This window comes from Eurosta solidaginis, chromosome 3 (genome assembly GCF_040869045.1).
Source record: "Eurosta solidaginis isolate ZX-2024a chromosome 3, ASM4086904v1, whole genome shotgun sequence".
NCBI lineage: Eukaryota > Metazoa > Arthropoda > Insecta > Diptera > Tephritidae > Eurosta > Eurosta solidaginis.
In genome coordinates, this window is record NC_090321.1 from 232,626,794 (window position 1) to 232,644,497 (window position 17,704).

The 17,704-nt window shown below is 35.0% G+C and overlaps 1 protein-coding gene across 13 annotated transcripts in view; it reads right to left on the bottom strand.

The window, feature by feature from the left end:
* Positions 1-3,792: 3,792 nt before the first annotated feature.
* RIC-3 (RIC3 acetylcholine receptor chaperone) overlaps positions 3,793-17,704 on the bottom strand; it is a 48,545-nt gene continuing 34,633 nt past the window's right edge. For 9 of the 13 annotated variants that reach the window (XM_067775554.1, XM_067775551.1, XM_067775546.1 and 6 more), the window contains 4 exons: positions 10,776-11,006; positions 7,734-7,826; positions 7,338-7,487; positions 3,793-6,118 (listed from right to left, as the gene is read on the bottom strand). In XM_067775554.1, coding sequence (XP_067631655.1) covers positions 5,966-6,118; positions 7,338-7,487; positions 7,734-7,826; positions 10,776-11,006 — 627 coding nt within the window. In that variant the 3' untranslated portion in view covers positions 3,793-5,965. Of the gene's footprint in view, positions 6,119-7,337; positions 7,488-7,733; positions 7,827-10,775; positions 11,007-13,191; positions 13,278-17,704 lie in introns of all 13 variants that reach the window. The other 4 variants (XM_067775557.1, XM_067775558.1, XM_067775555.1 and 1 more) reach the window with 1 other exon arrangement.

Consider the following 17,704-nt stretch of genomic DNA (forward strand, 5'->3'; position numbering starts at 1 on the left):
GGGCGCAAGCAGCAGCGGGTGCTTGTTGTGGCTTGCTGAGCAGCGGGGCTGCTAGAAGGTAGGGGTAGGGGGCGCTAAGTCACAGACTACGGGATGCCCTTGGGGCGTGAACAACAAAAGTTACGAGGGCGTCGGGTTTTGGGCTCTAGCCCGATGCAACCATCTGTTGCACATGACACACTGACAAGAGTGTGACCATGCTAAAAAGGGTATTTTCCGGCAAACGCAGCAAAACCATTTCTCTCTGGACCGGGGTCAGGTACAGGTCCGGAATTGGGTACGATATCTTCCCGAGGCAGGAGAATATGGCGCAGTCACGCTGCAAGGATCTGCTGGGAGTATGACAATTTGTGGGAGGGACGCAACACATTAAATGAAGCTACACTGAAATGACAGCCCTTGGTCGGGAAAAATTCCGAGTAGCTCCGGTACATAGAACCGGCTGTCATGGGAAGCGCCATTATTGATTGTTCATTTAACGCCTAACAGAGTTTGACCGTTTCGCAACAAGTCACGCCAGCCAGTCCTGTTTCGCGATAAATGACGCCAACTGGGAACACTAATGGAGTTGAAGTCTTCCCCAACCAATGCCTTTCAACTAAGTAAAAGTCTCCCTTTCGTCTGCTTCCCAATATGAGTGTTACAAAAAATACTCTATTAACTTATGAGTCTTCATCTATTCGTATAACACTACCTAACCATAAATCTTCCGGATAACTTTTTCCTCAAATACACCAAGAGCCATATTATATTTACAGCTCGGCTTAAGGCTCTTCTGATGGATATCGAGCACAGGTGATATAGCGGCAGATCCTTGCGGTTTAGATCTGCCTCTAGCATTGCCTGCTCATGCATTAGATTAAATAAATCGTAAGACTTGGTTTCGAAAAGTTAGGGGCTAAGAATATACCCGCACAAGGGGTTTGCGCTGTACAATTAGTACAATTATACTTCACAATTATAGTTCACTTCGCAACTGATAGCGTGTTTAAATCAAACTGATTAGTCATGCCACATCTTGCGCTGCTTTTATACTCTCGGTTTCCTCGTTCACTCATTTCTTCTAAGGGCTACTTATTTCGTGAACTTCATGCTTTGTTACCAGCCATATACCTGTATATTTGAAGTTTGTAGCCATATGCGTGTGTATATGTGAGTACTACTTCAGCTGATGATGAAATGCGTTTGTTTGTATCTCTCCGCTGCCTTGTATATATGTATGTGTGTAAATTATGATTGATTTTTTTACGTACATACGAGTGGCTGCTTAGTATCGGCTTAGTGATGCTAGTATCGCTTAGTGATACTAATATTCGTCACAATAGAAAAGCGAACATATGTCAGACCCGTCAATACTTGTATAAACAAAATTAAATTATATTAAAAGAACTACACAAAACTTTTGAATTTACTGACGCCATTTTATTTGGCTTTTCAAGCACATTTCCAAATTCCACAAAAAAATTTATTTATTTTATATTATTATATTATATTTATCTGCTTTTACGGCTATAGTAAATTTGCATTCAATATAAACTATGAGTGCTATTTTTCAGTTTTTATATTATTTTCTTTGCGATACGACTAGGTTTATTCCCTTTACAGGACGTTTTTTTAAATAAAAATAACTAAGTAAATAAAAAAATGTATTCTTAAAAAAAAAAAACATAATGATATGATATTAATGTTAGATATAAGCAATATGTACATATTTATCTAATGCACTTACTAATTTTTAAATTTTCTAAAAATGGGAAAATCTAGTATTTTTTTGAAGTATTTGGCATACAAATTTCTTTTATTTGAGCACACACATGAGTAAAATTTGTAAAGTGCATGGATATAAAAAAATCAACAAAAAATAAAAACAAATACCACAAAGATAAAGAGCATATATAGATATTCCATATAACGGAAGAACAGACGAGTCTTTGTTTAAATTTTGGGTTTTTTTTACATTTACTTGTATCGAGATTGTTTTTTTTTTTTTTTTTTTTTGTTATATTTCGTGTTAGCAGTCGAATTTCCAAAATTAATTAACTTACAATGAACATATGAAAGCACGAAACAAAATCACGCATATATTATTCGGGTTGGTGTCGAAATTCTGGATGTACAAAATTCTAAAAACAAAATTCTGCTTTCAAAATTCTGTATTACAAAATTCGGTATTAAAATATAATGTTAACAATGTTAAAGAGGTCATGTAATTATTTTGAAAAAGTGCGCCATGCACAGTAATTCTGCGTAGAACACCTTTCTGCATAGGCGGCCTTCGGCCGCGCTTATAAAAAATAACACTGGGCCAAGCCCGGGTGTGTGGTATAACCTTGGCTACCGCCACGGTGATGTCCTTCTGCGTAGGCGGCCTTCGGCCGCACTTTAAAAAAATAAGCCTTAGCCGATCCAACACCGGCTACGCCATGCCATGATTCCGGAATTCTGACTTCCATAATTAAACATGCGGAATTTTGAAAAAGCAGAATTTTAGAAAGCAGAATTTTAAAAAGCAGAATTTTAAAAAATCAGAATTTTGTTCAAGCAGAACTTTTTTGCAATTTACAGAATTTCGTCACCCAGAATTTTGTAATACAGAATAATGACACGCTCCCTAATATTCAGTCACAATCTAAAATTTTCGGTTATTGAATTCAAAATGTAATAGCTTTTTTCAATCAGCTGAAATCGTAACAAAATTACATAATTATTTTACGAGTGTAATACCAATTTCACACAGAAACTTAATCGCATCACAGTTTTGTTTAATGAAATAATTAAAAGTTTCCTTTTCACACACGGCCACTTGCTTCATTAAGCGAACATCTGTCAGCAGCCCCCAAAAATATTACGCTTTTACAAAAAATAGTTTAAATGGATTGCAGCCGTTTCTCTTTAACTATTGAGACAATCAAAATAAAATGCGCATGCGCAGCTACTCACAGATGTTGCACCTAACCAAATATGTGCCTATTTTTGAAAAAACTACATATACTATCATTTGCTGCACTTGCAACGAAAATAAAACTTTTAATTTTTTTGGTGTACTTCTATTTTTCGTAAATTGTTGAAAATAATTTATTTTTATTGTCATTTGTTACAAACAAGCAAAACGTACTAGATTTTTGACTTTGTATTTTATATAAGGGATTGAATCCAATAAAGGCTTTAATGTAGAAAACTTGCCTAATTATTTCATTAAGCGTCTGTGTGAAATTGGTGTACAAATTTGATAATATAATAAGTGACATTTGGAAAAAAAAATTTCATTAATTTACAATCGAAGGGAAAACAGGGCCCGTATTACGTTTCACGGTCAGTGACTTAAAACCATTTTCACCTAAACTATAACTATGCAACTGTCAAATTATTTCTTAAAATTATAAAAGCGCAGTTGACGATCAGGTACAAATCGTCCTGCATCATTGCTTAGCAAGCGCAAATTTGGGCATACATAAGTATGAGTATGCCGTGGATAAGCTTACATAGGTCAGTTTCGCGTTAATTGTTGCAAGCTTCGTATTTCTTTTGTCAGCGGTGCAATTATTGTAAATTTTTTAATGTGCAGAAGCAGGCATGCTTAACGAACGAAACGATATCATTTCGTTACGATAATCAACGTTAATAAACGAAACGAAGTCATTTCGTTTCGTTTATTAACGTTAAGAACGCCAAATTAACGTTAATTTGACGATCTTAACGTTAATAAACGAAACGAAGTGACTTCGTTTCGTTTATTAACGTTGATTATCGTAACGAAATGATATCGTTTCGTTCGTTAAGCATGCCTGTGCAGAAGTCATCACATTTGCCGATATTATGCAGAAATTGTATAATAGCTATCATCCGGTGGCAAAATCCTGAGCCAGATAAACAATTTTGCATGTAAATGCAACAACAAAGATTTGAACCAGATAAATCCAGATAGAAGTCTGGTTGGCAACGCGGCCTTTAATATACCTACTTTTTCAAAAATAGATGTCGCTGCTTAGCCTTTCGCCGTATGAGTTAAATGAAAAACAGCGGCGACATCTGCCTATCACATTTCACGTGTGCGAAAATATCACGACATCTGCTTCTCAAGACTCTCAATGATCCAAAGCATTCTCGTGATAATTGAGCGTGAACCGGAGCTATAAAGCTCACTGAAAGACGGCAAATATCTTTAGCGCAAGCCCTCAGAGATGGGAAATTCTCAAGGAAGAAACTAATTGCTCCAGCACAGCACAGCATGTCACAAACACGATGGTCTGCTCGTGTCGATAGTGTGAAATCTTTCGCAACTCACAATCCCCAAATGTTGAAACCTATTGATGAAATCAAGCTTTTGAATCCGAGTTAGGAAACAGTAACGGATTTGAAGGTATTGAAGCATATATGGGGAAATTTTAGTGTATCCTCTTAGCCTCCATTTGGCTCAAAGTGTTGACGGTAATCAACCATCGAAATCTGGTACTGCAAGCTAGAAATGCCACACTGGACGTGGAAACAGAAAATATACGTAGCCTGATTGATGAGTTGAAGAAGTTCAGGGATCAATTGTCGATCAAGAATGTAAGGTTCTGGCAGGGAGTATAGGAGTTGTGAATACCTTCGCAGAGAAAGAAGGAAGATAAGAAAGCGCCAGTTCGATGAATTACCTGGCGAATAACCTGAGTGTGATTCCGAAACTCAATTCAAACAGCAAGTTTTTTACGTTCTTTTGGACTGCTTGATTGGTAACATGACAAGACGTTTCGAAACCGTAAATGACATTGCGATTAAATTTAGTTTCTTGTGGAACTATCAGGATCTGACGGAAGAAGAGCTCAGAGAAAAGGCAGCGGGGTTCTGCACAATTTATGGCATCGATATTCCTACGGATCTAATAGATGAAATCATTCATCTCAAAGCCATCCACTTAGAAAATATGTGATGTGATTCGCTGCCACCATTTCAACTTCTGAACAAATTTCATGACTTGAAGATGGAAGTATTATTTCCTAACATATGCATGGCATTAAAAATATTTTGCACACTTCCAGTCAGTGTGGCTGAAGGGGAGCGTTCTTTTAGTCTATTGTCTCGCGTGAAAAATTTTGTACGTTCTACTATGAGCCAAAATAGCTTGACAAGCCTTGGAACATTGGCGTTGGAGTCCAGCCTTGCTCGCAGCATTAGTTTTGAATAGGTAATTTCCATATTCGCAGATCAAAAAGCACGAAAGGTTTTCCTTGGCTGATTCAAGCACTTAAAAAGTACATACATATTTAGAAAAAGTTAATGTAAGCAAATCATACAATGAAACCTAACATTTCATTTATGTAAGTGCTCCAGTAAATCTTATTTTATATGAAATAAAATAAACAATGTGAATTGAAAAATATATGTATGTTATGTTATTTTTTTTACTGGATTGAGTTTATTTTTTAGGGGGGCCCGTAAACGCGAACTGTCCCAGGGGCCCGGCTCGGCTCTCTGCGGCCCTGTTGATTACCAATGAAAGTTTTTACGAGTTTATAAAAGGAAATTGATAAATATATAAATTAGTTGGTATATGCATGTCATCTTCTTTCATTTGCTAACATTGAGCACAAATTTGTTTCAGTTAATCCGCGATTTACGAGTTGCTTTTAAAATTTGTTTACCTATGTGGTCTTCATTTAAGTCTTGTCTTTCATGCAAATGCATAAGTTGGTCATTGCATATGACGCAAATGATCGTGAATTGCCGTAATAAGTTATAGATTAACAAGTACTATTTGTCGCTAGTTTATATATATCACTAATCCGACCACCATGTCAGAGCTATTGTAATTTAAAAGATGAGTTTCAATCAAGGATCGTAAAACATAATACGGCCCCTGTCTTGCTGCTGTTTATCCTGTCAGAATATTTGCACATAAAACTCATGAGAGAGGCTGACTGCATTTTTTATTGTTGTCATTTCGCTTTTTCGTTCATGTCAGATTTAAATTTATTTTTTTTTTTCAATTTGCCTTCATGTATTTCTCATCATCTCCAATTATTTCGATATCATCTGCTAGTGGACTTTCGACTTCCGGTTTTCTTTGCTCATCACTTTCTTCATGATTAACATCCAAATTAATTAGCGATAATGTCATTTTACTGCTAAGCACAACCTGAGAAGCAAAAATTGAGAATAAAATGAAATGCTTAACTATTCATAATGAGACGTATTTTAAATCAAGCAGCTGCAACATTTGATTTTATACTACATTTTTTACCAAACGCAAACACCGCGTTTCAACCTACTGCAAAATCACGTCGTCAATATCGAGACAAGTATCGAAAGAAGTGTTTTAAACTCGATATCAATAATCGAAAGCGAAAATTAAAAATTTCATTTCTGCTGTTGTTGTTGTTGTAGCGATCAAGACACTCCCCGAAGGTTTTGGGGAGAGTTATCGATGTTGATGCTTCTTTGATGGATATAAATCCGGTACGTTCCGGTAACAAGCACCATTAATGTACAAGCCCAACCATCTCGTGCCACATTTAAACCTCCTAGGCTATCCCTCTCCCCACGTCCTAGTTCCATGGAACTTGAAGCCGCCAGAACCTCGACTGCTAAAGCAACAGGATTCGCCAAGGGTAGGTGAGGTTGACAATTGTGTTGGTGTAGCTTTAAATTGCGCTGGCAACTCCCTGAGAGGGTTGTGCTACACAACCGATTGAATCATTTGAGCATTTTTAGGGCCAATTAATGGTGACTTATCCATAACCAGATAAAACAGCTGATCAAACCAACTTATGGAAATCAATGTAATCGATTAATGGTGCCATACCATAACGCTAAAGCCATAACCATAGCATAGCCAACCAATTGGTTTTTTGCCATATCCATAACCAACCAATTGGTTTTTGGTTTTTCGCCATATCCATAACCTAAAAATATTTGAGTTGGAGAATTTATTAACTTTTTGTAGATTTTATTTATTGTTTTGGATACGTTATAACTAAGAGGCTTATTTTTGTGGTATATGTTTGTAATTTTTTTCATTTTCTTCATTTTTATGAAATTTTCACGATTTTTAGGTTAAGGCACCAATAACTGATGCAAATTTGATATGGATAATTAAAAATATGGTTATGACTATGGCGTTAGGGTGAAGGAAGTTTAATTGGCCCTTTAGTGGCCTCTTACGACAGGCATACCTGTCGCAGGTATTTTCCGCTGGGGGAGATAGTTTGCATTAAACAGAGATATTTTGCATTAAACAGTTGGCAAACACGGAGCTAAAGTTTGAGTTTGGTGAAAACTTAGTATGTATTTAATAAGTATATCGTCTATGAATAAATATAATATGCACCACTACGATTAACTAATCACAAACTCACTGCTGGCTCTTCAGGCGAACCATTTAACTCTTGATCGTAAACTTCCTCAGTTTTTACTTCCGAATCGGCCACCAATATTTTTGACTCGTGTGATAAAGCACCTTCCAGGTAAATGGATTGTGGTTCGGGCATTTGTTCTTCGTCGTTCGACTAAAATATTTAATAGAAAAGAAAAATATTGCCATAAACCAATAATGGCTGCTTATGTAGACTATATAATCGAATTCAGCAATACTGAACTTGTTAAGTTTTACGTTCTTGTAATTTCGGGGTATTTAATTTTATAAATTGTTAGTAGGCGCCTAACGAGTTGAATTAAAATTTGTATTTGGATTTATCATAGACAATTATATAATATATTAGTTATGTAAGCGAGTCTATGTTGCAAAGACTTACATGTTCGTGATGTGAAAATAAAACAGGCGTTGGAGAGCGTCCAGTCCATTTTTGGCCACCCTCACAACTTGCTGTTACCTCCATTCCAAGAACCTAAATTGTATTCAAAGTAAAATAAACGAAAAACGTAAATTTAGTGAAAGTGCCGGTGAAAGATTTATTTGCTTGAGGTTTATTTTCTAAGGACAGCAAAGCTTTGACACTCCCGAATTTAAAAATTGAGTACAGATTGCTTTTATCAAGGAAAGAAAAACCGGAATAATTCAATCTCGTTCAACGAAAACTGTAGTAGAAATTAGAGCTTTCGATTTATTCTCGAATACAAGCGAAAATTTCGAGACTCGAGAAATCGAGATCTCGGCTTCTCGCGAGATTCTGGAAATACTCGTAAAGATCACGAGATTCTTGACTCTCCGAGATTCTCGAATCTCGAAATTCTCGTTAAGCTCGAGAGATTCTCGACATAGAATTTAGCCGCTGTAGTAGTATTATATGTACTCTGTTTTTTTAACTTGGGATTTTTTTCACTTTCTTGCGTTGTATATGATATTTCAATCAACTCGTACGTGTAAAATTTTTGTATAACATTTTTATTTTCCAACTCAGAGGCATAATTCACACATATCCATTTTTTTAAAACAACGCGTACAAAATTTAATATTTTAATATTAATATTTAATAATATTTACAATGCCTCCAGAAAGAAGCTGGGTATGGCAGTATGCAACAAAAACGAATACTGGGGCCAATTGATTGCTGTCTGTGCAATGCAGCCATTGCCTGTAAAGGAAGCAGCACAACAGGAATTATACGGCATATTCAAAGTATTCACAAAATTTCAAGCGATTTTAACCGAGATGGGTAAGTTTTCTAGAAAGGGTGTTGTTGGAACTCTTAATTATAATATTTACATACATACATATTTTTATTATCACTAGCCACAAATCGAATACCCGAGCAGTGCCTTACAAAAAAACAGCAAAAGAACACATTCCCAGTGAAAAAATGTAGCATATATACGGTTCAGAGGCTAAGCTTATAGGACGTAACCAACTGCCTAATTCATTTGGGTCGAACACAGGATTTGAAAAATTTATGGAAGTGGCGGTGCCTAGCTACAAAAAATATATTGACTAAAATTTAATACAAATTACATACATATTAATAATCTAAAATTAATAACCCATATGTGTTGCATTCTATTTTTTAATTGATAAATAAATGAATTTTGCTTATTACTTGTTTCGGAAAATCTTGCGAGAATAACGATACCCGAGATTGATATGAGAACTCGAGTTCTCGAGTCTCGGACATCTTCTCGTTTATCGCGAGATTCGAGCTCTCGAGTCCCGAAATTCTCGATTCGTGTGTTCGAGAAAAAATCATAATATATAATACTGTCAATTCAGCAAATAAGCTGAACGTCGAGAATCTAGCGAGCCTTACGAGTATTTCGAGATTCGATAATCTAGCGAGAAGGCGAGACTCGCGAGAAATCTCGTCTCAAACAAGTTCGAGAAATCGTAGTCTCTAGTAGAAATGTACCTTAAGTTGGTTTCCGAAAATTATTCTTTTTTTTTACTGAGTATTTCGTGATATGATATAGAACTATATTGCTATTGGCTCTTAGTTATAGTTAAAGTAAAATAGGTTTTCAATTTGTCGCATTTTTTTACATAATTTCTAATGAGCAATCTGTCAAAGGACTGAAACTAAACTTAAAGGCTATAATTTAAGGACATGCAACGACAAGTGTCTCGCCGCTATCTGAATAACAGCGAAATTGTTTAATATATCATCGAGGCGAATCCATACCAAGTGGTGACAAAGCGAATTCAACCAATTCGCCGTGCAGAAGGATGTCAAGAAGTCAAAAGATATTTTTCTTTATTTCGATTAACTGACATGTTTTAGTACAAGGCGTTGTATTGAAAATAATCAAGAAGAAGCAAATAGCTGTCGCCGTGGTGTGATGGTAGCGTGCTCCGCCTAGTACAACGAAGATCCTGGGTTCACGCCCCGAAAAAGGCAACATCAAAAAAAAAAACTTTAGAAATAAGTTTTTTTCAATTAGAAGAAAATTTTTCTAAGCTAGGTCGCCTCTTGACAGTGTTTGGCAAGCACTCCGAGTGTTTTCTCTGTGAAAACTCATCTGCCTTGCAGATGCCGTTCGGAGTCGGCATAAAACAAGTAGGTCGCATCCTGCCAATTTGTAGGAAAAAAATAGAAGCACGACGCATACTGGAACAGAAGCTCGGCCTTAGATCTCTTCGGAGGTTATCGCGCCTTACAATTATTTTTTTAATCAGCTGTTGGGATAACAACACCTGGTACTGAATTCGTCTGTATATCATTCATCTGCGCCAAGGCGATGTGGGATGTCTTCTTGTGCTCAACTTAATGGAGCATACATAATGAAATGCCGAACAGACAGTTTTTGCTGAATTGGTATATGATGAATAACTAGTATGCCATCTAATACAATGCTCGCGCAGGAGCGGAGTAGTGTGTTAATTGGTATGACCCTGATGCATATACTGATTAGTATCGCATCTGGTACAATTTTAGTGTATATAATGACTGGCAGATGGCATTCCGTAGGACATAGCCGTGTTAAAGACACCAGTTGCTAATATGGAAAAAAGAGAGAACTCAAACCAGTTGGGATTTTTGCAAACTAGTATTTTATTTGGTATACGACTAGTTGGTTTCACTGCAGGGATATAGAAAATATATCCTATTTGTGGCATGGCTTAAATAACTAATAATACTAGTCATTAGTATGATAGTTTTTTTTGATTTTAAAACTAGTTTTAGGGGCAGCTCGGGAAAAAAGTTTGCCATTAACGGGTACCCTCTAATGTGTACACATGCGTTGAGTGCTACCAGCTCTCATGGAACCGTTCGACATCTTTCCAATGAGATTTGATCGTGTTCCAAAGCTAGATAGCTCAATGTAATGCTACAAACCTCTTGTGAATTAATCATGGTCGAATAACTTGATACCGCCGGAAGAGTTGAAAACAAAAAAGTCTCTCTTACCGCAACAGAACGGTCGACACTGCCATCGCGTTGCTTTCGCTGCTGTATGCTCTTTTCATCTGCGCCATCTATTGGTTTGCTTGTATTAGGATGTTGGCCTTGTTGCTTCTCCTTATCCACACTGGATTGATATTCATTACTCTCTATAGTTCCGTTCTTCTGCCCGTGCTCAGATTTTGTATGCCCATTGGAAATGTCTCCAGAGTTCGATGTAGAGTTTTCGCTTGATTTCTAAGTTTAAAAATAAATTACACAGAAAATAAAGGATATAAGATTAGTATCTTTGATTATTATATGAATGTATGTATGCTGTGTTAGTCGGGAAATTTATTGTTGTTTTTGTATTAACGTAAAAGTTATAATTTTTTATTTAAACAAAATACACAATGCAGCAAACATGCCGTGGGATATTTTTAGTGGTTAATGCGTTGTGCAGCAGTCTTCTATGTGTAAATGGCATGCGACTGTTTTGTGATTTAATTTAGTTTACGTATTTCAGTTAAATAAAAAACAAACAAATTTAAATTTAACAAAATATTAATTGAACATAACGCACACAGTTGTAATTATAATAAAATAATTTAAACATATATATATGTATTAGAGGGGCTCAAATTGTATGGATGGATTTTTTTCCATCAGGAGAATAGCAAAAACGTAATCTACATTCACAAGAAATATTCCATACTATCACTTGGTACAATTCTTAGATAATGACGAGCCAACACTAGATGATCCTAATATTCCAATGCATATACAAGGAACAGAAAGATATGTACAGTTGTTAACATCTGTTTCCAAACGTGTTATAGAAAAAAAACTTGGAAGGTGTTATGGCTGTTACAGCAGAAAGTCGTGAAAAACAACCACGAATGGAGAGCAAAAAAGATTTAAAAAGATGTATTTAATTAGCGAGCTTTGCTCATATTGCTTTATACGATGGTTTTTGTTATTGATATTAGAGAAAAATTGTAAGGTTTACAAACGCGATGGCTACTAGGACATGTTTCTGAATTTCACTTCTTCATCAGCTAGCTTTTCTGGAGCTGAGCATTGAACTCGAATCTCCAACATTCATATCAATGCAAAGGCAGTTGCCTTTAGCTACTCAGCCATATGAATGTCCCGTTGCTCGCTTCACAATTGGTCTCTAAGAATTGCCTTTTTCTTTCTATTCCTTTTATTCACCATGTAGGCACATACACTCTGTATGTAGTTTATTCCTAATAGTGTGGATATGATTTAGGCGCACTTTTGAAAGCTTAGTAACATTTGGTCGGATTTTTACAGTATTTGTTTTTAATACTTCCGCTATTACTATTATATCAATATGATCATATTATAAACAAATACTGTAAAAATCCGACCAAATGTTACTAAGCTTTCAAAAGCGCGCCTAAATCATATCCACACTATTAGGAATAAACTACATACACAGTGTATGTGCCTACATGGTGAATAAAAGGAATAGAAACAAAAAGGCAATTCTTAGAGACCAATTGTGAAGCTAGCAACGGGACATTCATATGGCTGAGTAGCTAAAGGCATCTTTGCATTGATATGAATGTTGGAGATTCAAGTTCAATGCTCAGCTCCCGAAAAGCTAGCTGATTTTAAAAAATAATAACATAGCATTACTTTTATTTTAAAAAATACGTTAAAACGGTCAATTCTAAGTAAAAAAATAATTTTTTAAATAAATTACATTAAGATTCTAAAAATTGTGTTTTTTTGCTTATTACTTGAAAATATAGGTTTTTTTTTAATTTTTTTCTATTAAAACGAATTTGAAAAAGGAAAATTAAATTAATGAGAGTTAATTAAATTAATTAGAGTTGTTGGAAATGTTCTTAACTTATTTTAGCTGTAAAGAAAAAAAAAATTGTCCATAAGAAATTTGTTAAAAATGATAATATAGTAGTTAAAATTTCATTGTAGGCTAATTTCTCATAATTGAAGCCTGATATCTGTACTAAAATTCAAAAGCATTATAGATATTAATACAGATTCTGTAATGTACGTAAAATACCTTCAAAGTAAGCCTAATGTGATATTTTTCCTATAATTCTGGCAGAAGCTATGAAGATTTTATGGCCAAACCCTACATTCATATGGCAAAATATCTATTTCGCAAAAATCGGGACCTCGAAATCGGACTTAGAGCTATGGTGTCTTCAGCAATTTTTCTTAGAATCATGCGTAGATTACGTTTTTGCTATGCTCCTGATGGAAAAAAATTCTACCAGCTCTAATATGTATATTCATAAGTTAGACGTTATATGTTAAAAAACAAATAAGAATTTCGGTTACATTGCCACTTTGAAGATCGTTAAATTACAAATGTTTTGTAAATCCCATTCGAGCTTTAAACAACACTTAGGTTATACTTTTATATATTTAAGTGAGCAGGGCTAACCTTAGATGTATCTGACGTTGCTTGATTTTCTCGTAATTTTATTTGCTCATCCGCAGCATCAATTAGACCTTGAATGGCTGTCACAACTAATTTGTGTTTTGTTTATTTTGATTTTTTATTTAATTGCATAAATTTTAATTTAGTTTTTTTGTTGTAATTTCACATGGTGCGTGCGCGTTCACAATGTGGAATAAATAACGAAAAGAAAGTATTTAATTTTATTCCAAATTTTTTTAAATTTGCATATGAATTGAAATTGTAATTGTAAAATGGTTGAAAATGTAGACAAATGATAAGATTTGGATAGTTGCGGAACAGTGCGAAATAAATGTAGAAAAGTGTGTATTTGCTTTGCATTTAAGAAAATATCATTTAAAATATGTCCTCTTATTTATTTTTTTTTATTTTTGTGCTTTTAATTTTTTCAACTAGTTTTAGCTTTTTGAAACTGCTATGCACTATCAAATTAGTTTTAACCTTGTTTTTATAGCTTGTATTTATATATGCTTTCAATAATTATAAGACCACTAGTTATTGACAAGTTTCGATGACCGAATTTAATCTACTTAATCTATTTTTGAACTCAAATATGTTAACTAGTTAAGACTCATTAGGCTTCTAATTTTTTGTAAAAAAAAAAGTGGAGAAAGTCGCTCAGCATCAGTCACGCAGAAACGAAGTCTACAGCTATGATGGCACAACCATCACCATCATGCTACAACAACAACAGCTATAATGGATATTTTAGAGTTTAATATGCAAGTAACCCAGACAAAGAGGACAAATACAATAAGAGCCGTCACTCGTTATTTTGTGGCGAGTATCTCGCTGGAAATGGAAAAATTGATGCCGAATGTTTTCTGAGAGGGACATTTTTAATTTTCTCGCATTTATCCATGCCGCGTAGGCCCCTTGTGCAACTGTGATTTTTGGAAATAGAATTAAATAAATTAATTAAATACAGTTGAAAAATAAACACAAATACCCCACTAAAATGTATAGAAGATATTTATAAACATCTCGCCCAAAAAAAAAAGTAGCGACTACCTCTCAGTATACATCGAGTAAATGCCAAAAAAATAACGAGTGACGGCTCTTATTGTATTTATCCTCTTTGGCCCAGATATCACAGAAGTAGACAAGTGAAGGAAGGAACTCGTGTCACACTAAAGAGCTATATAGAACTGCATTCAATAAGAACATAACGACTAGTTTTATTTCGACACATTGTAAGTGAAGTAGGGCGAATCACACTGAAGTGTGTATTTGTACTCCTGTTGTTAGTTGTGAATGAATCCAACTAAATATTTTTAATAATAAAAAAAAAACAAGTAATTTTCGTAAAAGCTATAAAATCTTATTAAGTTTTTATTAATACGGCCCAACATTTGCACGTACATATTTGAAACACTAGTGAAGCGATAAATAATCAAATTGGTCCCAATATATTTTAACGCATCTGAAGAAGTTCCGATTATTATTTGCCTACTATTATCGTTCGAAGGAGTAATTAAGGCAATAATTTCGTATGGCACAGCATCTTAAAGTGTGTTGGAATGTAAGCAATCCCTGGAAAGAATCAGGAGGGGTATAGTAAGTATACATATATAATGGGTCCCAGGGTATATAGGAATAGATGGGAATTAAAAAGCGGATGAAATAGCTAGAAAGGGCGCATCCCTTGAAGCTTGCTCCGTAGACGACCCAATCAGATTGGGCGATTTTAAGAGAAGACGACAGGTTCACATAATCGACCAAACGGTGAAAGGCCTAAGTCCAAACGCGGGACTGTAAAGTCTCGAAGATTGTGTGTAAATCTTACAGCTTCTATTATTAAAAAGAGACGATTAGGCTGGATCAGTGATAGCAGATGTTGGAAGTGAAGGTTGGAGGATGAAACGAGCGAGCACATTTTGTGCTCGTGGCCTGCACTTGCCGGGCTAAGACTCCAACTATTATGAGTAACACAGCTGTCAGATCTAGAAGCAGCAAATGGCATGTGTCCAGGTTTCTAGTATTTGCCAAGAGGACGGAGCTATTTTATAACATAGGTCCTGGTTTTTGATAGGGGTTTTCAGTTTGGTCGTGAAAACAACCTTCTGGTAACACTACGCACTCATTCAGTCTATGTGAGGTCCTCATGCATCGGCTAGTTCAACCCAACCTATCGTTCTAACCGCTAAACTATCGAATAAATACACTCAAACCTTCATTGTGATTTTCGAAGTTTCCACATTTCAAACGCAACCACACTTACACAGAAGAGTGTAATTTTCCCTACGGATTGATACCAAAGTCAAACGTGTCAATTGCTGTAAATTGAAATTTCCTAGGATAAGTTTGATAATTGCATATATTTTGAACCGGCAAATATATCGTTTTTCCAGCATGGCTTCAACCGAATATAATGTAATAATTGTATGGCTTTCATAATTTGTTGTCAGATTTAAAGTAAATATGTAGATATATGTATGGGTTGGAAAGTTGAAAAAACTTGGTAAATATCGGACACCCTAGTGGATTTGTAAGTGCTACCAAGTAAAAAGTGTGAGCTGCCAAAACTCTACAAAAAAAAAGTAAGAAAGTTTAAGTTGGGGTGAAACCAAAAATTACATACCCGCTGTTGTTGTTTGATTTATGTGGTTAGCAGTGTTTTAAGGCTGCAAAATAATACATATACAAAAAGTATACAGAGGCTACCAATAATGTACTTGGGAGGGTAAAAATGCAGTTTAACAGTTGTAAAATTTTTTATGCCAAAATTCGTTCGGATAAGGAGATTTTTGTCCGACTTATGGCATTAAAAGTATTTTGGAAAGAGTGAGGAAAAAGGGGAGGGTCATGCCCACTACTGAGGTAGAATATCAGTCAAATTTAGGATAGAGTCTCTGCCAAATTCCAATGTAATATCTTTAACGGTTTGTTAAACTTATATTTCCAAAATTTTGGAATGTATGTTTCGTGTCATAAAACCAATCCACCAAATTTCATTAGCTTAGCGGTATTCGTTTTCGAATTATCTCATTTTTCTAAATTTTCGATATCGAAAAATTGGGCGTGATTATCGCCCGATTTCGCTCATTTTAAATACCAATCTATTCTGGGTCCAAATAAGCCCGTTTACCGCATTTGGTGAAGATATCTCAGTATTTGCTCAATCAATAATCAAATTTCTTTTTCGATGCTGATGATTTTTATACCCAGCTGTACTTGTACACAGGGTATTATAACTTTGATTGAATAACGGTTGGTTCTACAGGTATAAGGGAGTCAAGATAGATATAGACTTCCATATATCAAAATCATCAGTATCGGAAAAAATTTGATTGAGCCATGTCCGTCCTCTCGTCCGTCCGTTCATTAACACGATAACTTGAGTAAATATTGAGATATCGTCATCAAATTTGGTACATGAGCTTATTTGGACCCAGAATAGATTGGTATTGATAATGAGCGAAATTGAGTTATAACCACGCCCACATTTTATATATATAACATTTTGGAAAACACAAAAAACCTGATTATTTAGTAAATAATACGCCTAGAATATTGAAATTTGAGGTGTGGACTGATATTGAGACTTTTGATAACAATTTAAAAAAAAAATTTAAATGGGCTTGCACCGCCCCCTTGTGATAAAATCAATTTTACAAATATTATTAATCATAAATCAAAAACCGTTAAACCTATCGTAACAAAATTCGGCAGAGAGGTTGCCTTTACTATAAGGAATGCTTTGAAGAAAAATTAACGAAATCGGTTAAGGACCACGCCCACTTTTATATAAAAGATTTTTAAAAGGGTCGTGAACGAATAAAATAACCTATATCTTTGCAAAAAAAAGACTTTATGCAAGAGCGTGGCATCGTCCTTTTATGACTAAGCAATTTTTTCTGTTTCGGGAGCCATAACTCGAAGAAAAATTAACGGATCGTAATAAAATTGGGCACACAAATTTTCCCTAAAGCAGGAAATATTTCTAGAGAAAAAATGGACGAGATCGGTTAAAGACCACGCCCACTTTTATATAAAAGGTTTTTAAAAGAGTCGTAGACGAAAATAATAAGCTATATCTTAGCGAAAAAGAGCTTTGTATCAATAGAATTTTACTTTCTAAATTGAATTATAACATTAAATTGGAAAACACTAAGATTTTTGAAAATGAGTGTGGCACCGCCCCTTTTATATGTAAGCAATTTTCAATGTTTCGGGAGCTATAACTCGAAGAAAAATTTACATATCGTATTGAAATTGTCTACACATATTTCCCTTATAGCATAAAATATTTCTAGTAAATATGGATAATATTATTACAACAAGAAATGGGAAAAAATTCAAATCTTGAAAAATGGACGTGCCCCTTTCTCACAATGCATTTCTCAACGATTCTGGAGCCATCGACGAAAATTTGGTGCACATAAATGCCTTTTAACAGGAAATTTTTAGTAAAAATAGACTAAATCGGTTAAATCACTTTCTTTTATATAAACGATTTAGTAAAAGCGCGTAGATG